Genomic DNA, 26021 nt, shown 5'->3' with positions numbered 1-26021 from the left:
TGAGAGAGTCTTGAGAGTCTTGATCTCGTGGAGAGACAGCGCTGTTGGAGGTGACTTCAGTCCGAGGAGTCAAGGCTGCGATGGGCACGAAGCTCCTGCTCGAATCATCAGGACAAAAGGTTAAACACTGTGTTCTGGTTCTTTGGCAGTAAAAGGTCAGAGGTAAACAAGTTTGGAGATATTAAAAAAATGAAAATAAAAATCATCCAGCCGCAGAGTGTAAAGTCACAGTAGATATCAGGAGGGGGCTTAAAGTTTCTAAAAACACTGGAAAACTGTGATTTTGAGATTCGAATCGAATTCAACCGCGCTGTTGTTGTTGAGTTGATGCAGAATCTGAACAGGCTGTCTTAAAAGCTTGGTGAGTGAATGAATGCAATCCAAATGCATTCTGGGAGTTGCAGTTTTTACTATGTTTGTGGTTCTTTTTTTTATTGTTTGTTTGTTTTAGTCAAAGATCGAATATAAAAGTGATCGTTGACTTTCAGTCTGCGAACTGAAGCCAATGCTGAAGAGCCTCCAACTGTGATAAAAGGAAGTCACATTGTATTGACGTCTATGGGAAAATGGCCCTACTTCTCACCTGACTTCTTGGCTCAGTAGATGTTTCCCTAATGAATTTATCATCTCAGTCTCCATTTTAAAGTCTTTTTTAATACAATATGAATGTAATTTCTTTGGAAATGACGGCCTCATTTAGAAGAAAATAGAAAAAAAGGTACGCAGCAGGCGATTCCTCTTTACTGTCAGAGGATGAAACAACAGTGACGCCTCCTCCTGTGCCATGTAGTGCAGAATACACTGAAAAATAAAAGAGAGTCGAGCAGTTATTAGGTAGTTGACGGTTAATGGATGCAATAGAATTCTAAAGATGTACGGTAAGTCAGCACATATTCGCACATGCTTGCTCGTGTCGAGCTCAGGGGCTTTCGTTTTTGAAACCTTGGTCACCTGAAGTAACCTTGCTCGAACAATAAAAAAACATCCTGTCGCTTTTGAAGTTTGAGGAATAAAAAGATAATTTGTGGCTTTGTCACATCACACAGGAAAACAGGTTGAAAATGTAGATTTGGTTATAGAGCAGCGTTTTATCTGCAATCATTATCTTCACCATCAATGCCAAAGAGCTGCGTCGTAACAATCGGTCGCTGGTTTAAACTCCTCAGACCTGATTGTGCGACTGTAAGCAAGCAAATGAAAGTTTCCTCATCCATCTGCCACACGATCACAACCCTGCCAAGGCACGCACACAAACACACACACAAATGAAACCACTCGCCCCCTTTCTTTCCTTTCTTCCTCTCCTCACCGAGGATGTCTTATTCTTCAGTTGCCATTGGTTACCTGGCAGCTCTGCTGTTAATGTCAATTACCTCCAGCTTGTTTATCCTTTGTGGCGAACGGCGGGATCGAAACTCGGACCCGCAGTCTGACGACTTTTTGTGCGAGACAAAAAAGAGGGAAACGGGGCTTGTGTTGGGATGTTTCGACTCAGGATGTGGTCGTGTTTCGGCGGCTGGTGGATGACCTTATAATTTGTGAGGAGAGCAGTTCTTCATCAGCAGCCCCTCTTGTCATCCTGTACAGCCGTAATTTCCTCTCTTTCCAACATCGCCACATAATTTATCTGCTCATTCTGTGAGTCTGTGTGAGACAGAGAGAGAGAGAGAGAAAAAGGAGGGGGAGAGATGTAGATAAGCAGAGAGATAAAAATGGGGGAACGAGAAAGAGAGAGAGATGAAGGGAGGTAAGATGATGGTAGCAGAGTGTGATGAGGTGGGAAATGGGGGGCGGGGGGGGGGTGCAGGAGGGGGAGGAGGGGAGTCGGTTGCCCATGGATACGACCCCGATATAATTTGATTTGTGGCAGCAGGAAGCAATGAGTGAGCGAGCGCAAAGAGGGAGGTAGGTAGGGAGGGAGGGGGGGGAGGGAGGATGTGAAAAAAAAAAGCACGAGAGAAAAAGAGGAAGAGAAAACGAGGGCGAGAAAGTAAGAGACGAAAGGGGGAGAGAGGGTGGGGGGGGGGATGAGAGGCTTAGACATGTCGGCCGCCTGAGCAAAAAGGATCAAGAGATATGAGAGATGGAGTGATCGTGGGAGATGGAAAGATGGAGAGAGTCCCACATGGCTGCTTTTCTCGCTTTCATCCTCTGTGTCTCTATCTTATCTTCACCTCGCCATCGTTTCCTCTCCATCTTTGCTTATTCAATTCATCACAGCCCAGGAAATTCACTCATACTGTGTCATCGCGGGCAAACCTGGAAGCAGTATCGAACCTGGTGCATCGATTTGCAGTAACACCACAACACAATATAATCATCATACAAACTGTTCACGCTCACCGGACTCTGCTCTACTTTCGGCTCTGATCTGATCTGATCTCCGCTGGCTGGAGAATTTAGTGTGAAGTTGGAAAATTTCAGGCACATCTCGTCAGGTATAACTCTGATGTACTTAACCACTTGAACATTATTTACATTTCTCACCGCTCCGTCTCCATTTCAGTCATTTAAAAGATAATCTGATTAAATGAAACGCACTTTGTTTAAACTTCGCGGTTGCTCGGTCGCAGTGAGCACTGCTAATTATGACTAGTGATCAGTAGGCGAGTCAGAAAATCACAGTGTTGCTCTTAACATCATCATTCCTGAGAGACTTTGGTAAATATTATGATTTTCGCTCTAGTTGGGCTTCCACCAAGTCCTCATTCTTTAGCTGCTAATTGCTCCACTTGAAGCATTATTTGATCAGCGAATGTCTCCATTGGGCTCATATCAGTTAGCTAACACTCTCACAATGATGATGCAAAGGCCAACACAAAGTGCAAAGTGCTGAGACTGATGGGAGCGCAGCGATGTTTGCAGATCAAAGTGTTGGACAAGCTGAGACTAAAGTTGGGAAATTTTTCATGAGCCTCCCTTAAAACCAGACAAGTGCTCCACTTTAAAACGATCTAATCCAACATTGGTGCCCAGCATGCAAATATCTCAGCTTTATCTCAGACTGACGTCGCTAACCAGCTGATGTTTAATAGAGTATTTCTAGTTTTGCAGGTATTCAGTCATGACTCAAAGTGAATCTGAAATTTCAGCTCATGTGAACGTCACGGTGGCTTTGGAGGGCGGCTCAGATTAAAGTCTTGTTCTCTTTGGAGGAATTTAATTTATTGTTCTCCAGCTTTTCCAAAACAGAAACTAAAGAGGGTGGAAGGCAAACGCAGGTCATCAATTAACCAAAGGAATGCTGCACTGCAGGCCCCGCCCCCCTAAATGATGTCACAGAGGGCGTTTTGGCTTTTACGTCAGATGGAAAGTGTGCTGATGTCACTCAGACTTTCCAGTGCAATACCTGCGTCACCATCTGTAACAACTTCTGCTTCGCATTTCCTCCCAAACGTCAGACAGCAGATATTGTAGCAGCACCTGAAGCTTTTTCCTCTTTCCTCTATGCTTACTCTTGATTTCTCTCCCCCTGTGTGTGCGTGTTTGTGTTTGTGCAATCCTGTGTGTTTAATCCAAACAAAGCCAAATCTCCCTGGATTGTAAATACCAGTTGGTTATAGCAGGGAGGCGCTTCTAAAGCCAACCAACAGACAGCAAGGGACCGTGTGCTTCAGTAACACTCCCAGCTCTGTTCTGCTTGTTCACAACTGAGGGGGCTCGCACAAGTGTGTGTGTGTGTGTGTATGTGTTTGTGAGGGAAAGAGAAAAATAATGTGTGACAGAAGGAGAGTGTGGAAAAGAGAGTGAGAGAGTGTGTGTGACATAGGAGAGCATGGAAAAGAGCATAACAGAGTGTGAAAATGACGAGGAGAGTGAATGTGACGGGCGAGAGGAGTGTGTGTGTGTGTGTGTGTGTGTGTGTGTGTGTGTGTGTGCGCGCGCGTGTGTCTGTGTGTGTCTGCGTGCATAATGCAAAATGAGTTCTTTCAGCAGTACATGCTAAGACTGTCTAAAAGCCTGTTTCCTAAAAATCTTGCTTTTACACAATCAGCCCTGTTTAGTTTCCACACAACACGCAAATATGAAACGGGGATGAAAGGTCATTATTTCCAAAGGGCTCAAATGATACTTCCTGTTTGACTGAGGATGAATGCATCGGCTCCAATTTCTGGAGTAATTTAGCGCGGAAGATCCAAGAATTTACGCTCTGCTCATCATCTTGTTTGCGTCCTTACCGTTCTATCACAAAATGTGGTTTCTGTCACTTAGCGACCTTAATAACACGCTTGGTTTTAGCTGAAGTGTAATCTTCTGTTTCTCTGTTGCTGTTGTGTCTCCAAATGCAGCCTCAGCTCACTGAGCGGTTGATGACCGGCTTTTGGATCGGAAAACAAAGAAATAATTAGCATTTTGGACGTCACAATTATATTATTATTTATAGAGCACTTTTCTAAAGCGGAGTTACACACTCCAAAAACAAGCAGATCATTAAAACCGTGTTGTGTGAGATCAGCTGTACTGAAACACAGCGTCGGCCCTCGCAGTGAGGCACAGGCAACGGAAAGTTTGGCGCCTTCTCTGGCCGCACATGTCTGAAATCACTTGATGTCTAGTTGGAGTGTCTGTTTATTTTTAACTGAGCTTATGTGGTTTAGCTCTGAAGGAAATTTGGTGGGAAATTAAGATGGTTATCAGCTATCTCCAAACAGCAGCAGCTCGTCCATTTGTTCATTTTCACACTCTGGAATCTTGTGAGAAATTTTTTTTGGCCCCCAGAAAGCGACTCGCACAATAAATATCTTAAATCCCCGGCATGTCCCTGGGGACTGAGTCCAGTCAGACATTCAAGCTTTAAAAAAAAAAAAAAAAAAAGCGTGAGATAATCCCAGAAACACCGCCCTGAAACCGGACAGGACAGCACTGTGGAATTTAAAGTTCCGTGAATGGAATTAATGAATCCAGGACAAACAGACGTGATTCACTCCTTAACTTCCTTTTAATCTTCACCACCCCATCTTCTTCTTCTTCTTCCTCCCCAGGTGACGTTCACCAAGCGGAAGTTCGGCCTGATGAAGAAGGCGTACGAGCTGAGCGTGCTGTGCGACTGCGAGATCGCCCTCATCATCTTCAACCACTCCAACAAGCTGTTCCAGTACGCCAGCACCGACATGGACAAGGTCCTGCTCAAGTACACCGAGTACAACGAGCCCCACGAGAGCCGGACCAACGCCGACATCATCGAGGTAACGCGTGGGAGGGGGTGACACGGTGGGAAACAGCTGAGTTTGTCTAAATGAGCCACGCTTGACTCAATTCCAGCGAATCCTTTATTTCCTCTCAGACGTCTTCTACGTCCTGTCCGATTGTTTCTGATGCTCTCAGCGATTTTTTTTTTTTTTTTTTCCATCCTTTGCGCTAAAACAAGAGTTTATTTTCCCCGGTGGAATCATTAAGATTTAATCTGAACTAATCTAATCTAGTTCTCTCCAGACTCATGCAGACTTAATTAAATCGGGTCCACTTTATCAAAGCCAGTCCAGTTCATTGTAGTCCAGCCTGTTGAACTGACTCCACATCCTGTGCCAGTGTTTTTGGTTTGGGACCAAGTCAAGTTGAGCCTTTAACTCATTCATCTCCATCACAGCAGCAGATATTTTTTCACAGTTCATCCTGTTTCCTGTTTCTATTGTCTACGCTAAACTAAGCTAACCATATAATTTATACTTTTAAGCCTTTACACATCAGCGTGCTATCAATCCTGTCATCTATGTTTATGTCTAAAAATGTTGTACTGTTCCTTTAAGAGGAAAACTGTTTTTCTAGATTTCCAGATTGATTTTTCAGTTGATTAGGATTGTTATTGTCCCTTTCCCTGTTTATGATTTATTTGAGACGTTTTAAATTTATATTCCACATTGTTTTTGTTTTTTTTTTGTCCTGAGAAAATCAAAAAGGTTTAAGCTTATGCACAAGCCTCTAAATCTGGTCTTGACTGTCGTGCAGTCCAGTTCTAGTCTGCGTCAGTCCAGTTTGTCCCTGTGTTGTTTATGGCTGAAGTCTGGCTTAGTGCCTGCTATCTTACAGGGAAGGCAGAGGTAGGGACAGCTGGGCCTCACCCCTCCTCCCTTCCTCACCCCTCTGGCATTGGCCTTTCCGTTACCCAGAGACCTCAACAACAACAACAACAAAAACAAAACCAAGAGCAGCCGAGAGCACGACACCTACAACCAATTGAAAACCCCCCTCGGCGCAAAATGGCCACCAGAGAGGACGAGCCCGTAGAGCAGCCAAAACATAATATTAGCTCATTTGTACGTCGACTGGAGGAGAGGTCAGCGGCAAGGCTGGAGGAAGAGTGCGAGGGCAGTCATTTAATTCTGTTTTGTGTTTTTTGTTTTTTTTATTGGGAATACATTTTTCTTCCGTCTTGGCTCCCTGTGGGAAAAGGCTTCACTGGAGCTTGTCAGGCGAACACGGCGCACATTCACATGCCTTGCTGACCCATTTATACATAATGACCCTCTCATGAATTGAACACGAGATGGTTAGGTGTGAATCAGCGAGCCGTGCACAGTGAAGAACAGCAGCTATGCTTCGTATAGAGCGGCGACTGTTTTCACACAACGTGATTTAGCGAAGAATCGTCTGTACTCCCTTCAGTCTGGGGGAAATTTGGTCTAATTGGCCACATTGTTTTGGAAGACTTCGATTACTTTCACATCAGATGCCCAGATTCATATCTCGCATTGGCAGCGATCTCAAACCAGAGCGGAGGAAAACGGAACAGGAGCGAAAAAACCTGGGCTGATTTTTACAAATTCATGCGCCCCTTGCTGAAAATAAAATGGGGAATATTCTGAAAGGATTAAATATCAATTTCAACTTTGTTCCCTCCACCACTATTTGATTCACACCTCCTAAGTACAAACAATACCTACTTGGGCTCCTGAAGTGGGATGAAGTGGAATAAAATCTGTTTCCCATTTTCAGACTGTTTTATCAGATATGTTATTGGAAGAAGCCCAAAGATAGTTTGATTGATCCCGAGCACCCCCTGGGAGATTTCTCTGACCTCGAGCTTTAACGTATCATTCCTTCCTCCGAGTTGACTGAAGAAGCTATTCATGAACGTCTAATGTGATCCGAGCCGCTAACGAGTCCGCTTTGTGTTTCATATATAGCAAGAAGCCAAACTTCTGAATTCAAATTGGCAGGTTTGTAGTTTCTATGAAGTTCAAGCTCAAATTGTGTTGAGACGTAGCGTGGAGAGCTGTATCCGTAGCAAAGCCGCCATTCATGTAATGAGGCCGTTTTCACTCTTCACTGTTCTTCAGATTTAGACTTTTACCTTCTGATAAAATTCCTCAGTTCAGTTCAGGGAGTTTGTTAATACTGATTACTATTTAGTTGAAAATGGATATGAGGTCATCAGGGCCGAAGCCAAACTCATCCACTGAGATTTCACCCATTAAGGCCTCTGGGCCAGTAATTGATTAAAATCTGGGTGAAAGTGTTGGTGAAGCAGTTTTGGATTTGAGTGGGCTGAAGGTGAGACGGAGGTAGCAGAGCCTGCTGCCGTGCTCTTCACCTCCACCTCTTGGCTGTCACCGCCTGTCTTCCTCTCACCCTTCTCTCGTTCTTTCCTCCCTCCTAATCTCCTGATTCACTCTGTCACGGCAATTTTTTCCCTTTTCTCCGATCCTTCTCTCTCGGCCTGTCTCAGAGTGTCAGCAGTAAAGCCTTTCTGTAGGCTGTATCTCCAGCTGCAGATGGCTCTTAAGTGTATGCATATGTGTGTGTGTGTGTGTGTGTGCGCGCGTGCGTGTGTGCGTGTGTGCGTGTGTGTCATGGCGGGGCGTTGGGCTGCTCCAGGCCACATCAGCTCAAGCTCCACTGGCCCTGTTTGTGTGCGTACATGTGTTTGTGTTTTCAAGTGTGTCACTCTGTCTCCTTCTCTCTCTTAATGTGTGCTCATTTGTGTGTGTCTGTGTGTGTCTGTGTGTGTGTGTGTGTGTGCGTGCGTGCGTGCGTGCATATGCATAGGTCCACCTCTCTCTTCTCTCTGTTTGCACGCTCTGCAATGGCCCTTGAGTACGCTTCATACAATATTCAGGCCTGGTGAGCCTCTCAGTTGTGTGTCAGCCTCTATGTTTGTGTGTGTGTGTGTGTGTGTGTGTGTCCTACATGGGAACTTCTCTGTTGTACCGACCTCTATACTGCCTTCTTACCCCTCGATACCACGTCACCCGCTCTCTCTGTAGCCTGGGAGGCATTAAGCACCTTTCTCCGCCGTTTGTCCTCAGCCGTCCCCTGATGGCCAAACGTGCTACAGCAGACGGGTGTCCGCTCCAACTGATACGACCTTTCTCCATTAAACCTTATTATTAGTTATTATTATTATTATTATTATTATTATTATTATTAAGGCTGGTCAAAATCTTCCAAACCAGAAAACTTCCAACACTGCAGGAACACATTTTATTTGTTGAGCCTTTTAAGCCATTAAATTACACTCATGGAGTTAAATGTTGATATAAGAGGGGAGACAAAAAGCAGCGCAATACTCTTTTTTTTTTTTTTTTTTTTTTTAATGGATGAGGCTAATGCTTTTTTTAAGACCAAACAATATTGTCGTGCATCTGTTAAGACTCTGTAAATTCCCTCGTTATTTATCGTTTCCTATTAGAAGGCTTCATTAAAAAAATAAAAAATAAAAGGAAACAGCTGCTCGTCAAAGAAAGAAGAGGAAGCTGCTGAGCACCTGCAGGGGACTGTTTTCGTCTACATTTGTAGCTGTATGTTTTTGTGTTAGATTTCTCCGACCTCTCCTCCCTGTAGTCCGGGTGGCACAGCGGCATGCCTGACGTCCAGGACCGTGTTTGGACTTTCAGAGGAATTCAGAGTGAAACTCCGACAGGACGGGGCGAATTAGACCGTCATTATAAAAATCGTAAGATTATCTGCACTTGCACGCGGTGTCACATCCCCGTGGTCGAGTGCAGAGCTGAGATGTACCCAGAGAGAGAGAGAGTCTGGGGGGGTAATTGGATAGTCACAGAATGTGCCCATTTGCTGCTCTGCCTCCATGAGTCTCTCCAAGCAAGTGCTTTTGAGTATAAATTATGAAGTGTGGATATAGTCACGCAGGCACGTACACACACGCCGCAGCACGCACATACACACTGTTGTGTTTGTCACCCTGCATGTACTGTACACGCACGCCAGAATGTCCCTGTGTGCTCAGAAGCACTTAAGTCTTTGTGAAGACCATTGTGAGTTGTTTTTTTTTTTTTTTTACTTTTACTTTTCGGCAGTTTCTCTCTCTCACACACAGACAGACTCAGCAGAGGTTCAGATTAGGTTTTTGTTGGGGTTTGATAATTAGTGGTGATGGTTAAGGGCTGGGACAGAAATTATGTCAGTGAGTGTCTTCATATGGATGAAAGTGTGCGTGTGTGTGTCGTTGTGTGGTTAACGTGCATTCATCACACGGTCAGACATTCCTTCACTCCAGCGTAAGGCTGAGAGGCAGTACATATGCACACACAGCATCTCATTGAGATGCACGTGCTGCTGGAAATTGTGTTTGTGTGTGTGTGTGTGTGTGTGCGTGTGCGGACCGCCTGCCTCTCCTGCCAGAATGTGTTAATCCGCTTGACTGCAGATTCCAATCAGGGCAAAGGAAGGAAGAGAGCGAGAGATGGAGGAACACGAGCGGGCGAAATGCTAAAAAGGAGGCGATGAAAAACTGAGGATGGCCAGAGAATGGGGTTGCCCTTTTTTCTTTAAGCGGCTCAAGCCTCTCTGTGGGGGCTTAAGGGCCGCGGGCACCGCCCTGATCCTCCTGGGCCGCCGCCAGGGGAACCTTAAAGTATCAGAAAATACCACTTGACAGGATTTGCCCTTTGAGAAACCGATTCTGTCGGCTGCTCTAATCACCTCAGCGCCTCAAACCAAAACTTTCCAACACCCACACAATTAAAAGGCGTATTTGTTAGGAACACCCATCTGTTCCCTGGACCCCCAGGGGAGGGGTGACGATTCTGTTGGCTGTGGAAATATCCCCATCTCTGATAATCCCACTTGGGTGTCCGAACTCTCAGGACTTCCCGTTAAAACCTGTCATAACCCGATGTCGTAATCTGGACTGGGCGAGGTCAGCGGATGGCCTTTTTCTGAATGCACAGGATTGGTCAGCCTCTGCGGATCACACACGTTAGATATGAATCTGAACTCATGAGGAATGTCTAATAAACTGCTTTTGGTCAAGGTTGTCGCTCCCACGAGTCATGCCCTCACTAATATTTCATGGAATTCGTTGAGGACGTCAAAAGGTTAAAGGTTTCAGACACTCCTCAATAATTTTATGTCATGAGAAATTTATGAGAAATTCATTTCCAGACATGAGTAACATGTAAATTTAAAAAGTAAAATTAGGATTTCTTTTATTCTTGACTGAGAATTGCCGAGGTTGTATGACAAGGTTTGGAAGGTTTGGAAGCTTCGTCATGAAGTGGCTGACAGAGGTCTTCTTCTGTGACTCTAATGAGAACAGAAATCTTGACCATTCTTACAGAGTGATTAATAGTCCTGCATTCAAAAGGGGCCAAGGCTCCATTAAAAACTTATTAAGCGCTCAAAGTCCTTGACTGATGAATTAGTTACTCAGTCAGACTGGTTCATATTGAAGAGAAACTGAATGATTGAACGGTCCCGACCAAATGAAAATAAACAGCAGCAGATTTTTTTCAAGTCGAAACTCAAACTTTTTAGCCAAACAGAAGACAGCGTCCAGAGGTCAGAGGTCAAACTTTAATTGACCTCCTTAATTATCGATTAAAATCAACAGAAGTAAGACAACATCCATAGAGTTTTTCTGGTTTTAGTAAAAGATGCACAGGTTGGCACGATCGAGCTGATGTTTTTCAGACACGGTCGATGTGAAAAGTTTGTTCGGCCTCACCTCGGCAGGTTAGTGCCAGCCGGTGCTGAGTCCAAACTGTGGACATGATGTCCCAGAGGACTGACTGGAGGAGCCTCTGTAGTCTCTCTCTGTGACATGCGTCTCTGGACAGCAGGTCCGTATGAAGTCCACAGTCATTATCCAGAGGAGTCTTAATACTCACTAATACAACATGCTAAATATTATTTTACCCTGCCAGTGTTTGGTATGTTTTGTTTTTTTTTTTTTTGTTGTTTTTCAGCACGACTTCCTCTTTATGACTTGACATTTGGTTTTTATGTTTTATTTTTCTCAATTTCTTACGATTTCATTAATTGTTTCACTGATTAGATATTTGCATTAGCAAGAGGTTGACATAATAATAATAATAATAATCACTGATAAGAATGCTATAAGTCCAATTAAAGTTAATAGTTTAGAGACTCGTGGAGCTGATCTGCCCTTCCTTTGTTGTTTTTGGCAACGTTAAAGGAGTCATTTCAGTCCTCAGGTCTTTTCCTCTTGTCCTGCTTTGGGAACCCTCCAGACAATTTTGGAAGGAGTCTGGGGAGAGAGGAGGACAGGGAGGGTCCGCCAGCACCCACCCAGCTGAAAAATCCAATAAAGTCACGCACACAGATTCAAACACAGGCAGTAAAGACGAATGGAAAAGGAAGGTAATGGGGCTGTGTTGATTCTCACGTTAATGCCGTCGCACAAATACAACACAGCCTGACAGTGAAAAAAAACTTTTGATTGATTGATGTCAGGAACGAGAAAAGGATCTTCAACAGCCGACGACAGCAGCATTCAACGCTCAAATCAAAAAGTGTTTAAAAAGGTTTTTGATAAGCAAAGCCGAAGAAGAGAGTATGGGATGATGATGAAGAGCTGGAGTATGAGAGCGAGAGAGAGAGGGAGGGAAAAGGGAAATGGACGAATTACGATGGGAAAGCTCTGGGAACAGGTCAAGAGAGAGAACAGGGCAAAAGAGGACAGAGAGAGAGAGTGGTGGGAAAAAGAATTTAAAAAAAGATGAGGGGGGGAGGAGGAGGAGGCGGAGAGGAAATGGGCGACGGGGGAGAGTCCCATACAAAGACATTACTGGAGGAAAAGAGAGAGTCATTGGGGGCGAAAAAAAACACAGAAGGACGAGCAGAAGATTTTCCTGCGAGAGCTGCGTTCAAGGTGGTGGGCCGAAAGATGAGAGATCGAGGGAGACAAAAGGAGAGAGAGAGGGAGTGGGGGGGGGGGGCAGCAGCAATGTTTCATGGAGAGCTGGAAACAGAGGGCGGGCGGACAGGCGGGTGGGCGAGCAAGCAAGCAAGCAAGCAAGCGAGCGAGCGAGCCAGAGGGGAGGAGGAGGGGTTGGGGTGTTGGGGAGAGGCGGGGCCTGTCAGCAGCCGGAGCCAGTCAGAGGCTAGTGTGGCGCTCTGCAGGGTGAATCTTACCCTGGCAACACAATAGAGAGAGAGAGAGAGAGAGCGAGAGAGAGAGCGAGAGACATGGACAGGTGAACAGATGGCTGAATGACTGAGGGACAAGCTGATCAGTGGAGAGAGAGAGAGTGTGTGTGTGTGTCTGTGTGTGTGTCTGTGTGTGTGTGAGAGAGAGGGAGAGCGAGGGAGCATGTATAAGTACTGTAATGTCACACTAAATTAAGTGAGCGAGTGAGCTGTGAAATTGACAGAGAGAGAGAGAGAGATGCCCCCGTTTATATTGTAAAATATTATGTATGTTTACACAAGAGAGAGAGACAGACAGACAGACAGACAGACAGACAGACAGACAGAGATGACCTGTGTTGTAATACCAATAAGATTTTAGCAGCAGTCGGCCTGATGAGGACAAACGAGGACAAACGTCCTGATGACGGTTTTGTTATCAATAACTGATGTCGATGTTCTCATCAGATTTATTGACACTCCTGATTCATTTCAGTTTTTCTGATTTCAGTAATTTCAGTCTCTGAGGACGTTGGCGGTGAAGCCAAAACTCAGGATCCTTAAAATTGATTTTAGATGTAAATAAGTCAGATTGTATTGAAGTCTATGTGAAAATGTCCATACTTATCACTTAATTTATTATCTTAGTAATTGTTTTCCTTCCTCGTCTTCTTAAATACAATATAATATAAATTTTTTTAAATGATGGTCCTTTTTAGGAAAAAAATAGGCCATAAATCAGGGGATGTAATATTGTGTTGCTTCCATCTGATTGATGTACAGAGTGGGTCAGATCAAATCTGACTCCTTCTCAGCTCCACTTTCTCCGAATTTCACGTGCCCAGCTGCTCCAACGCCGCTCCAAAGTCATCACAGTTTTGTTTGCAGGCTCTTTATCTCTCTGTGTGCTGACAGTCAAGGGGCAGGAGGTGCACGCCGCCGTCACGTCTTCCACGCTGTCATTGCCATGTCGAAAGTTGTGTTTTATTTTCCATGTTCTATTTTTCCTGTGGTTCTTTTGTTCCTCCCCATTTTTAGGTCACAGCCCCAACAAACACACACACACACACACGTGTATATATATCTGCGTGCCAACTGCCACCACAGGGCGTGATTTGTATGAACCGTGGACAACAAAGTGTAGGGTGGCGTCTCCTGCGCGTTAAATTTGCATTAAGCTGCAGATCAGAGCGCTGACTTGTTCCGGTGAGGCTGAACAGCTGAATCAGGCAACTGTCTCCGTGTTGGAACAAATCTGTCTAATAACCCATTTCTGTGGATAGATAAAACGTCGCTTTGACACCGCCATGATAATAATGGCTTGGAGTTTTAATGAGATTCATATCAAAGGGTGCCATTGTTATTAAACCTGAACGTGTCTCTGCCCTGACATCCACGTGGCATCATTACCCTCCTGTCTTCACCTGTGTTTTGAGGGTTTTAAGGCTAATTTATCCAAAATTAAAAAAAGAGCCTCCATCTTGGCCTCCTCGGGGTTTCGGCGGCAGCTCCTGCAGGTACGGGTTTCTGCCGGCTCCACTTCTGAGGCTGAATTGCAGGCGGTTGAATCATCCTCACTTAGCAGTGATTGTGCGCTGTGGGAGTCATTGAACATGTGCTTATGTTTTAATCAGACCACCGCTACTCCGCAGTCGCACTTGACACAGCAGGTGGTTGTTAATTAAAGAAAATATAGGATGTTGGAAAAACGGACAATCATCTGAGATGGTTCTGTTGCTAATGCACGATCAACGAAATGACACACTGTGAAATAAAAAAGAAATTCTCTTTTGCCTTCGATTGCTTCGACATTACGAGAAAAGTAAAGTCTTGTTCGGTCTCGCTGCTTTATTTTAATAATGTTGTTTAACGCAGGGCCTGGAGTTTAAAACAAACAAACTGTGGCTAAAAGTATTGACTGGAATGAAGAATGCTAATACGGCTTCATGTCTTCAGGATGTGAAAGAAGGCAGATGTTTGCTCGCCTTTTCACCTCCACAACCACTGAAGATCACAAAGTGTCAACATCGTGTTTTATTTGTTGTAATTACAGCTGCCTCAGTTTGTGGAGTACAGAGCTCTGTGGTTTATTTAAATCCCTTTACACAACACACTTTTAGCTCTGAAGTAAAATTTTAAATCACAAGTTTTGTTTTCTTGAAGCTGATTAAGAAATGCCTCCAGTAGAGTGTGATTGTGAACGTGAAGTTTCAGAGTGTTGACGGGATAAAATATTCTTCTCCTACACAATGGTTGATGTGACGGAGGTTCTTCTTCTTGCTGATAAATTTTGAGGCGGGGGATTTTCCTCTTTCTTGCAGCACTCGGGGGTTAAAGCCAGTATTTGTACCGCAGAGAGCTCTCCAGCTTCCAGTTTAAGATCCATTTTGCTGCGAGGATCTATCTGCTTGGCTGTGTGGTCAAGGGCCCAACAGGCAAAGCTACTTAACGGCAAATCTTGTTTAGCAGAATCCTCTCAAAATAAGAGCCTCTATCTCTATCGTGCTGGGCCTCCCTCTTTCTCTTCTCGCTCTTCTCGCCCTTTTCACGAACTGCTCTAACACTGACACAGCCTGACTGCTGCCAGCCGCAGCTCTAAAACCACCACTTGCTTCCTAACTCGCCCTTCACCCTTTTGCTTTGCTCAACCTCTTTCCTCGGTGCAAAGCTCCATACCAATTACCAACACTGTTGATTAGCTTTCTGACATGCAGCTCAGGTTTATAGATAGTTTCTCGCTCTGTGAAAGTGCCACGGGCGGCTACAGCTGGGGGTGCTTGTTTTTACCAGTCTGACCTCCTTTTGATTTTCCAGCTTTCTCCATTTTGTGTTGGGAGTTTGTAGTTTGTCAACCCTTTTATTCCGCGACCTCCTGAGAGCACCTGCTGGGTGAGTGAGTGCAGATTCGGTGGTAATAGCTTGCTTTCACGTGGGCGGCAGACGTTACGAACGCTGACCTCACCAATCGATTGAGAATTATCAGAGATTGAGAATGTGTTTTCTGTACCGCCCTTTTTCTGCTCCTCCAAGATGTGTTGTAGGTTTGGAGAGAGGAAAAAAAAAAAGCTTCATGCCTCCATCACGAGGGTCAAACTCTTTCCATCTGACTTTTAAAGCTACAGCGAACGGTAAAGGTGGAATCAAGATGGCCACTGGTGTTTGAGAAGTCGCAGTAAAATGCTCCTCACTGTGTCTAACCAAATCTAAGTGGTGACCCCAAAAAATGTGCATGAACAATGAGATGTAAATGTACCTCCTCCTTCTCCTCTATCCCTCTCTGACCGCTTCAGACGTTGCGAAAGAAAGGCTTTAACGGTTGCAACAGCCCAGAGCCCGACGGCGACGACTCCATCGACCAAAGCCCGCTAAACGACGACAAGTTCCGCAAGACCGAGGACCTGGACAGCCTCTTCAAACGCTACGGCGTGAGTACCATCACACTTTTGTCACCTTATCTAACCTACCCTTTCTCTTCTTCTTTTCTCTATCTATCTCTTTCTGCCCTCTTCTTCTTCTCCTACTTCTCCTTCTTCTTCTTCTTCTTCTTCTTCTTCTTCTTCCTCTTCTTCTTCTTTTGTTTGGGGAACGAAGGCTCTGAACAAGAAAGAGCACCGGGACTCTGAGAGCCCAGACCCCGAGGAGCCCTTCTCCCTCACCCCCCGCACTGAGGAGAAATACAAAAAAATTGACGAGGAGTTTGATAAAATGATGCAGAACTATAGGCTGTCAGTGAGTACTCCCACCCCCCCCCCCAACCCCCCCACCCCCCCACCCTGTGTAACACTGCTGCTGCCACTGACCCGTCAAACTGGAGGTCTTTCCGGCTGCGGATGGTGGCCTGACTACTCACAGAGCACTCGCCTTCACTCTTCCTCACCCCTTCACCACCTCCACTTCACCCCCCCACCCCCATCCACCTACCTCACCCACCAAATCACCCACCATCTCCTCTGATGGTGTGTGACTGAGCACGATTGGGCAAGATTGGGCAGAGTGGCTGAGCTGACTGATTTGAGGGCAAACTAACGGCTGTTTTCATTTTTATACTTTGTTCGTCAAAAGTTTGATCGGTAAAATGACAGAAAATCACAAAAGTACACACACAAAAAAAACTACTTCTTGGTGCTTTTCCATTAACCTGCTTTGTGCACAATTTGAAATTGCAAATTTAAAAGCAAGTTCAAGCAAAAAAAAAAAAAAAATGAATAAATGTCTTAAATGAAAATGTCTTTTTGGAATTGATCTGAGACACAAATCTGTGGTCACATTTAACTGAAGTAAACGTCGTACTTTTCCAAACATCATGTTGTTTTCGGAGCGTGTTTGCTCTCTGATGGGTGGAGCTTTTATTTCTCCTTAAACCGGATCAGCTCTTCCTAACTAGCCCTGATTTGACGCTTCCGTGTGTTTATCCATCGATTCTCGATGTCTAGAGTCACGTCTCTACATCGGATTCTCTCATTGGCTGAAATCCTAGCTGGTCTTCAGATGTCCACCACCCAGATATCAAGCTGATACTAAATCCTAGATATCAAAGTCAGTGCAGATAAATCTTCTGTTGATTGATTAATCTGTAAAAATTCACAAAGTCAATTTCAAGTAGTTTAAAGTGCCGTCATGCAGTATTAGCTGTTTTAAGTTTATTTTAAAATGTCTTTAGTGCACTACAGGGAGGTGATGGAGAATCTCTGTAGTGGAAGATTTTTATTAATAATAATAAAAAAAAAAAATCTGACTTCTCATCCTCAGTTCAAGTAAAAACAGTGAATTTTTTATTTTCATTTTTTTTTAACTCTGCGCCGATAAGAAGTCATTAGAAAAAGCTGTGTAAGACCAAACGGGGCACGTTGTGCTGTGATTATTCATGTGAAGTTACAGTCATCACAGTGAAGAGCACCCTCAGGAGCATTACGGCTTTAATACACTTGTTTCTGATGCCTCTGCAAGTTCAGTAAATGAACAAGAATAAACAAGAGAGCGAGAGGAGAGCTAACTAGGTCCCCAGTTTTAACAAAAGTTGGCATAGCAACTGATTTTGCAAAAGGAAATCATGCTTTATGTTAATAACCAACTCTTTTGGAGCATGGCTCGGGGTGGGAAGTACCAATTGTGTAATACTTAGCAACACTGAAGAAATGAGTGTGCAACTGAAGACGAGCCGCATGGGGGGGGGTCTGTAAACGCTCCTCACTTAGACTCTAACCGAGGTCAGTCCATTTGCGGCGGCAGCGTCTTCCCGCCCCTCTGCTTGGATGTGCTGCTGACATTATCCAGGTTCTGCCTCCTGACTGGCGCTCCGCCAAAGCCCTTTTTACCGCTCCGCTCCTGTGCCAATTTCTCAGTGATTCATTTTTTTTTTCCTCTGTGCTCAATAATGCCATTAATGTCACTTTAATGAGTAGCACTCAATTTACAACCCCCCCCCCCACCCCCCCCTGTTAGTCTGCCAGCTCCTCCAATTGGTCACTGGGGACGGGACGGTCGTGTCGAGGCGCTGCAGTAATAGATAGACAGTGGATTTCCCCGATACTTTAAATGAGGTGTAATACTTCAATGGAAAGGTCTGTTTTTTTGTTCTTGAATATAATTCTCAGTGATGTCACCTGACATTTTATGAGCCTCAGGGCAGATGATGAGACAAGGACACAGCTTGGCTACGGCTATTACTAAATAGGCCCATGAACTTTACGTATGTCGGTATTTACAGGTTTTTAATAATGTTAACAGTTGTGTCATGAAGTCTAAGATTGCTTCCCAAGAATGGGAAGATAAGAATCAGTGAGAACTTAAACAGGAAAAACAAATTTTCACTACGTGGAGTTTATATTCAGCATCCATGTCAAAATACTTTTTCAAATTTAAATTCCTTTATTTGAATTAAAGTGGTAAAATTTTATAAATAAATATATAACTTTATTTATTCCAGACAGATCATATGCATTATCCAAGATCATCATCAGACCCTGTTGATCACACAACCAGAACAAATGTGGAATTATTCATTACAGAATATATAAAAAGGATCCAAGTGGTTTAAAAGAAGACTTCTTAAATATTAAAGGATTTCTAATGTTTATAATTGTCAGCAGCAGTTTAAAAGCATCTCACATGCATGAGATCAAGCCTAATGGAGAGAATGATTCCCTCCCCCCACCTTTAATCAGCCAGATGAGTTTCTCTCCTCCTGCATTTGACCCGGCCTTTGTCGACCGGTGTGAGCCGAGCGAGCGGCGAGCTGAAATGGCTTTTAAAAGCTTCCCACAGAAAAGCGAAGCTGCTGCGCACGAAGAATAGAATTCAATCTACCACCCCTGGAGAGCCGCCGCACTTGGTTGGCGCTCGTCAGTTGGATGCTAGCCGAACAGTGGGTAGCACACCCCCTCCCCCACACGCACATCCGTCCACCCATCCGTGCCTGCACTGCAACTGAGTCTCTTAGCCAGCTCTGCCTACCGGGGTATTTTATTGTCGTTGCCCAGCACACCTTTCAGTTGGAACAGGAAGCATACAGCACCACCCACCACTCCTCTCCTCAGCATCATAATCCCCAACATGACGGCTGGGGGCCGGGATATACAAGCTTAATCCCACTTGTACTAAAATACCTCCTGAGGGGGGCAGAGAGTGGCGAGGCGAGGATGGGCAGGACATTTGACTAGACAAGCCCCGAGCTAATGGGTCCATTCCCGTCACCCTGGCTCGGTGGTAGATTTTTATTTTATTTATTTTGATTTTTTTATATCTTTAGGGTCTCTGGTTTGATCATTTTCTGGCTTTGAGGTTTTTGGGTTGAAGAAATTGATTTTTTTTTTTGCTGGTGTCCTTCAGCAAAAGACCTGGATAGGTTGAATGCCGTGTTTAGAGGCTCCGCAGGAAACGCTCTCAGCGTCATGTATAATAAAATGGCAAATATACATTTGAGTATGAAGCTTCGTAGCACGTAAAGGTGTGAAAAACACAGGCTAAAATAAAAAAATAAAAAAAACTAAGCTAATATTCCATAATTATATCCAGAGTCAGATTAGCCTACATGCAGCTTTAAGAAAGTAAATTTGCCTCAAGTCGCTCAAAAATTTCCAAATTGGAGCCAAATTTGGACAGAAATCAAAGAATTCTACATCTTACTGCTTTTGAGTAGAGTCACAATTTCTGATGAATTCTACTGATGAGACATTTGGAAGATCCATTCATCCCGATGTCAGCCTTCTTCCTCCGACTGAAGCTGCGTGGATATCTTTATTGAAAAGTATTTAAAGAATCTATAAAGATGTGTAAGATCACGGCGTTGATCAGCGGCTGGCTGGGTGGGAACATTTAACACTCATTCAAAAGTCATTCTCTGTTTTGTGTCAGATCTTATGATGTGATTTTTCTAATTAGTGCAAACTTTTTTCACATAATCACATGAATGTGATTAAGGGAACATTGGAGGGCTTCATTATGATACAATTCATAATCATTATTTCATCCTTTAACTAATGTGACATCAGATGTAATTCACTGTCCACAAACTCGGTTTTCATAAACCAAAGTATTTAATATCACAGCAAGTTATTCTACTTAAGAGTGACACATGAGGTTTAGTTTCTCCTTAGCTGAGTGAGTGACGTCAGTTAGTTTTACGGACTCTCTTAAAGGGATTTCTAAGGTAAGAGAAAGATATTTTTACATTATTGACATAGAACATTTAATGAAACTGTAAGAAGACTCAAAGGAAAATCTAAACTCAAGGTGTTCTGTGCAAACAGGCCCATGAAGTATAAACCTTCCTATGAATAATGAGTGTTTGGAGCCGCAGATGAATCCGTTTTCATTTCAATCCGACTCAGAATCTTTAATCAAATATTAGGAAAGCTGGACGTGACATTGTGCGGCTGATGGGGATAAAGGAGGGGGCAAAAAAACAACAACTAAAGCCACAACCGGTCGGCACAAACTCCTCTTTCCTTTCGGTGTTCTTTTCCACAGCTGCAAACAAATAGGATGTGACGATCCTAAAGTTAAAAAGGGGAAATGCGGGGGGGGGGGGTGTTCAAAGGCTTCCAGGACAAGAGGGAGGGAATGGAAAACTAGGCCATGAGTTTAATTCATTCTGATTTACCCTTGCATCCACAACCTTATTGAGCTCCTCCTGAGGGAAAATGGTTTTGCTTTCTCTCCCCTCTTCACGCTGGAGAGGCCTTGAGCTTCTTCACATGAGCCTCCAGTAAAGCTCTTAGTCAATTATTTACCGAACAGGTTGTGAGTTTTGTCGGGGGGGTTTTTCTGCTCTCCTCTTCTGTTAAATCAGCAGGATGATGGCCGGCACCCAATTAACCCTCCTGTCTGTTATTAGGAGCGCTGGTGTTACGCTGAGCTCGAGTGGGTTGACATGAATTCAGGTGTAATTTGCCAAAGACACGGATTAATGCTCGGCGCTGAGAAAGACAAATTTAAAAAAAAATATCATTTAGGAAAAAGAGGTTTTTGTTGGTGTGTTGGCCGTCTCCTAGCAACTGGAGGCTGGCGCCATCATGGAGGTCCAATGGAGACGTGACTAAAAGCTATATATGGATAAATATGTTAGACAGGCAACAGTAACACGAGAGACAGATACCTGAGGAGGAAATGTAGCGGTCACTCTCGGTTTGAAGAAAGTTTTCTCGAACGGGGCAACTTTTCAGATCGACTGCTTTCACAAATGTCGGATAGTGGAGGCGACGAAATAAAAAAAAAAAAAAAAAAAGGAGTTAAATCCGAGTTTGTATCATGACGTATGGATTTAACAAGTGGAGGAGCAGTTTGTCTTGAGGTCAGAGGTCAAATGCTGATGTTTGTATCGGGACATCCTGTTCTGAGCCCCCCTTCCTCCCAGACCCCCCCCAGGCCTTTTGGAGTGCTGTATGCTCTGTGTTTACACCTCTCCATTCCAAAATGCACTAACCCCTCATCCACCCCTCCATTTACCCGTCTACCCATTTACCCCACCTTCTGCTTGGCCGGTGTGCAGTGGTGCAGTGCTGATAGCTGCTGCTATATTCACCTGCCCTGGTCTCTCTCTCACTCACACACACACACACACACACACACACACACACACCTTTGATGGGTGAATTTAAAACCTCAGAAAGTTGGAAGTGGGTTCACGTCGGGACAGACTTAACGTTTGAAGGTGGTTTAGCCTCATTTTCTACTTGAATCAACTTCAGCAATTAAATATAAAAGAGAGTAGCAGTTTATATAATAATTTCATATACTTTTTGAATAATTCTCCTATAATTAATGTAAGAGTTTATCTTACACGTAATTACGTAAAAATTCATTCCACTTAATGCTGTCTGAGCAAAGTTTGAAAATGAGAAGTTTGTCCACTCAGTCATGATTATTATTTCAATATTTAGCTTTGAGCTTTTCTCAAAAGTGAAAATGTCCTTCCAACATAACGGAGAGCTGAACTCCACAGTGCTCACCTGTAAATGAATCAGAAATTAGGGACCTAGAAACGGCCGTGTTGTGACACTGCTCCTTCAGATGGGTGAGGGAAAGCCTGTTGCTTTTTTTTTTTAAGTTTTATTCCCTCCTAAAAAAAAAAAAACAAGTTGGAAAGCATTTCTCAAGTTCAAAAAAAAAAAAAAAAAAAAAGGTGGAGATCAAGGGCAGGAAGGTGCCCTCGTCCTCCGCTGTGGGAAACTGGGTCCCAGCAGTTAGAGTACAGTACGGCGCAGCGCTGGCCCATATTCTATATATAGAAGTTCTGCTTCCAGATTGAGATGGAACAGGGTGAAATGGGTCGGATGGCTGGACAACCCGAGGTCCTTGCCCTTGATATTTTTATTTATTTATTTATTTATTTTTTATTTGAAGACCTCGCTTCTTTTTTTGGAAGGTGGACTTTTACTGGTTAAGTCAGGTTACAAAAGGAGAGAAGGTAGTGCTTCTCCAGACGTACAGTAGCAACACGGTGTATTCAGGGAGAATGTGACAGCTGGCAATAACCCGCTGCTGTGACAAACGTTTTAACCTGGCATGAGGAGTGAAAGGCGACGCACCAAGTCACCTTGCATGTAGAAACTGAGCAAGTGTGCGACTGACAAAGAGAGAGAGAGAGATTTGATGTGTCTGTTTCGGCCGTTTGAAGAGTTAATTTCCAAAACCATTTTGCCCTAAACGACTTGCTCCTAGCAGCTCTGCGCTGAATGCAAATTTGCAGAGGGCCGACACGTCTGACACTTTGAGATTGATTTCCTGCTGTAACGCTGAACCGTGACGGGAAAACAAAGGCTGACTGATCGCTCGCTGTGATTCACGGCTGATCTCGAGTCATTCAGGTTCACTTTTAATGATATGAATTGAAACCAGCCGATGTCTGGGACATTGGTAATCAATCTGAAAACATATAATTTGCTTTGGAAAACGGTCAGAGAAGATAGAAACTATTCAAAGAGTGGGTTAAATTTTACTTTTTTTTTTTTTTCTAAAGTAAAACAGATTTAAGTAAACAGCAGTTTACGTTTGACACCACAATGAAATTTCACTTTTGAGATTGACTTTCTGAAAAATCTACTTTCTGAGCCATTAAACTTTCATCAGTTGTATCATTTGACTTGAACCAACTTCTCAGTTTTTGTTTCCAAATATTTGCATCTTGAAACAATAAGAAAAAAAATGACGAAACAGCCAAATGAATCTGTGATGGAAACATATTGAAATGATTTTTTAGGACTCAGTAATAGAAACATCAACTTGTTAAGATGTAAAGTTTGAAAATGCTAATCATCTTGTTCATATTTGAAACGATTGAAAAGTAAAATGTGGTTTTGGAAAAGCACTTGTTGTTGTGATCGGTGGGTGTGACTGTGTGATACTTCACCTGCAGGCTTCTGTGCACTGATGCCGATCACTAACTGATGACCTCCGCACTACTGTGTGTGTGTGTGTGTGTGTGTGTGCCGAGGTGAATGTCCATGCCGCACACTCTAAGCCCCGCCCCCCCTCCCCTTCTTCCTGTCTCTCCACCAGTCCACAGTCCCACAGCCCACCTTCTCCATGCCGGTCACCGTGCCCGTATCCAATCAGAACGCGGCAGCGGCAGCCCTCCAGTTCAGCAACAACCCCAGCGGCGCCCTGGTCACCACCACCTCCTTCGTCACCTCCACCCTCACAGACCCCCGCCTCCTGTCGCCACAGCAACCAGCCCTGCAGAGGAACACCGTGTCACCGGGTTTACCACAGCGACCAGCCAGCGCAGGTAAGAGATGGAGCAGCATCTGCATCGTTTTCAGCCGTGTTAATCAATAATCTGTGTTGTCCTCGTTTGAATAAAAGTCTGATCTCAGTTTTCTGAGCTCCAAACAGTGTTTCATAACTGTAAAAAAAAAAGAAAAATCTTCTAATGCAGAGTAACTGATAAGTTTTGCATATCTGAAATCATCAAACGGAGAAGAAGGGAAAAAAAAGCCTCACTGACAAAAACCTGATCAAAAGGAAAACCGAAGCCGCCCACACTGTGTGTTTTCTTCTGCTGCAGCAAACAGGAAAAGGAAACTGCATTTGAAAAATAAAGACATTCAGGTTGGTGTTTAAATTAACAAAATGAAAGGAGAGCTTCTCATCTGCATCCAAAGCAAAAAATATACTTCCTCCAGTCGATCAATGGAAGGTTTCACCAATCAGGAGTCCTTTAATTTAAAATGTAGCTTCATCTCTTCTATAGAGAGCAGAGGAAGATCTAGTTAGCATTAGCAGTTAGCAGCCAACATGTGAAATATCTTTATATCTTTTGTCAGTCTTGTTATTAAAATGAATCCCTCATGCTGACAATCAACACTCACCCCATCTGAGCGTTTCCTACATTATTTTACAATCAAATAATTTATTAAAAAAAGAAAACAAACCCAGTTTGAATTCACATTAAAAGTAAAGAATGGCTGGACTGTGTGTGTTCGAACGTGCAAATGTCATGATAGAGTCGAAATAAAAACGACTTTTAATGGAAAGTATTCACCTAATTAGCATACCCATGACATCATAGCATCGTATTTACATTGTGGGAGGGACACAGTGAGGTCACGGGGTCAACGTACAGTCCATCGATCCATCGGCGTGTCCTGGTCACCAGCTTCCTGTAGAAGCTCACTAATTCACATCGAAAGATCAACATTCAATGGGGAAAGTCCAACGATTGGCCAAGTGCAGCTTTGTCACGCTCTCAGTGTCCCGGTTTGGCGTCACCGCTGCAGCCGGTCCGCGTCAAACACATCTGACAGCCTCTGCTGCGTATCTGGGTCATATTGTGTTTAAGGAGCAGCATCCGTCAACCCGTCAGCTCGTGTGTATTTGACTAGTGTCGCTGTTTAAACTTGTGGCTGTCAGTTCAGGAGTTTTCTTTGTGCGTCTGTGTTTGTGTGTTTGGCCTAGTTTTTTTTCCACAGTTTGTCTCGAATTCATCCCTCTGCCGTATTAAATTGCTATAAATTGTTTCCATTTTGGAAGACCGATCATCCTTACCTGCGATAGCGCACGGCCGCTGACTGTCTCCAGTACCCGAAATAATCCGAGCCACCTTTATAGACACGGTTGTCATGGTGACGCCGGTTGTTGAAGACAGATCTCATATAAGTTCGTGGCAGGTGTTATTTTCTCCCCTGCGCCGTTTTTACCCAACGGCAGAGTTGACAAGCAGCAAAATGACCATGGAAGCAAAACCGGGGTCTGTGAATTGATGCTCCGTCTACCCAGCATGCTCGGTACCTGTCAGCCGCAGTGACTCACAAAGTTGTGCGGACAGAAATCCATCATTTCTCCGACTGCTGCACTCCCATGCGTGTGTGTGTGTTCGTTTGTGTGTCTGCTGCCTCTGTGCGGCAAACCGATCCTTCACCCTCCGACTAAAAGGATTTGTGCCCCATTTTTGCGTCTCAGACAAGGTTACTTATCAAGCTTTGTTTCGCCCAGCATAATCTCATTGTAAGTCAGAATTAGGTGATGTAACGCGCTACAAATGCATTACAGCGTCTTTCATAACATGCCGTTCTCCAAGGCAGGAGGGTTTCACATAGCAGTAATGGACCCCCCCCCCCCCCCCCCCCCCCCCGTCCTCATAACCTCAGCAGTGCAAATACTCTGCCGTTCCCTGCTATGCATCCCACATTACCAGAGATGTATTGGGTTCATCGTGTTTGCTCATTGGTGTTTTTCCACACGTCTGTCCAGCCAGATATTTTTTCATTCACCCCTAATGACCCCGACTTTCTGACTTTCTCAGGAGTGTTTCAGCCAAAACAACTGAATCTGTACCACCACAGGGAAATGAGTATCAGCAGATAAAAATGCTGCCTGCCATTCGTGGGGAGAGAAAAAGTGAGAATAATGTTTGAATGTGGATAAAAATATGGAGACATATTGTACTGTGCTGTTTGGGGAGAGAGCACATCCATCTACAGTGACATTTTCAAGCTGCAGGGATTCATTTTTATTTATTTTTGGCTAACTCTACACTTAAATATCACAAAGCTCTGGCCAGCATGTTATCTCTGTCTATCTACACAGCTGACAGTTACATTCATTTAAAGTCCGTTATGGAAATAAAAAGCAAAAAACTAAACTGTTGATCCTTTATGGGTTTATTAAGAAGCAACAAAGATTGTGTTTAATAATGTGTCGCAATCAAATCAAGAGTTGAAAGTCGAAGTTTGTTACAAATTCTTCCTGAT

General features: G+C 44.0%; 1 protein-coding gene across 5 annotated transcripts in view; it reads left to right on the top strand.

Annotated features, from left to right (window-relative positions):
- Window positions 1-26021, top strand: part of mef2d (myocyte enhancer factor 2d) — an 86261-nt gene that overhangs the window by 36020 nt on the left and 24220 nt on the right. For 3 of the 5 annotated variants that reach the window (XM_029505077.1, XM_029505075.1, XM_029505074.1), the window contains exons 3-5: window positions 4983-5186; window positions 15621-15755; window positions 23329-23557. In XM_029505077.1, the coding sequence (XP_029360937.1) occupies window positions 4983-5186; window positions 15621-15755; window positions 23329-23557 (568 nt within the window). Of the gene's footprint in view, window positions 1-4982; window positions 5187-15620; window positions 15756-15921; window positions 16060-23328; window positions 23558-26021 lie in introns of all 5 variants that reach the window. The other 2 variants (XM_029505076.1, XM_029505073.1) reach the window with 1 other exon arrangement.

Source organism: Echeneis naucrates, chromosome 6 (assembly GCF_900963305.1).
Source record: "Echeneis naucrates chromosome 6, fEcheNa1.1, whole genome shotgun sequence".
Classification (NCBI taxonomy): domain Eukaryota; kingdom Metazoa; phylum Chordata; class Actinopteri; order Carangiformes; family Echeneidae; genus Echeneis; species Echeneis naucrates.
Note: the sequence above shows the minus strand (reverse complement) of the source record. Positions and strands in the feature narration are given on the sequence as shown.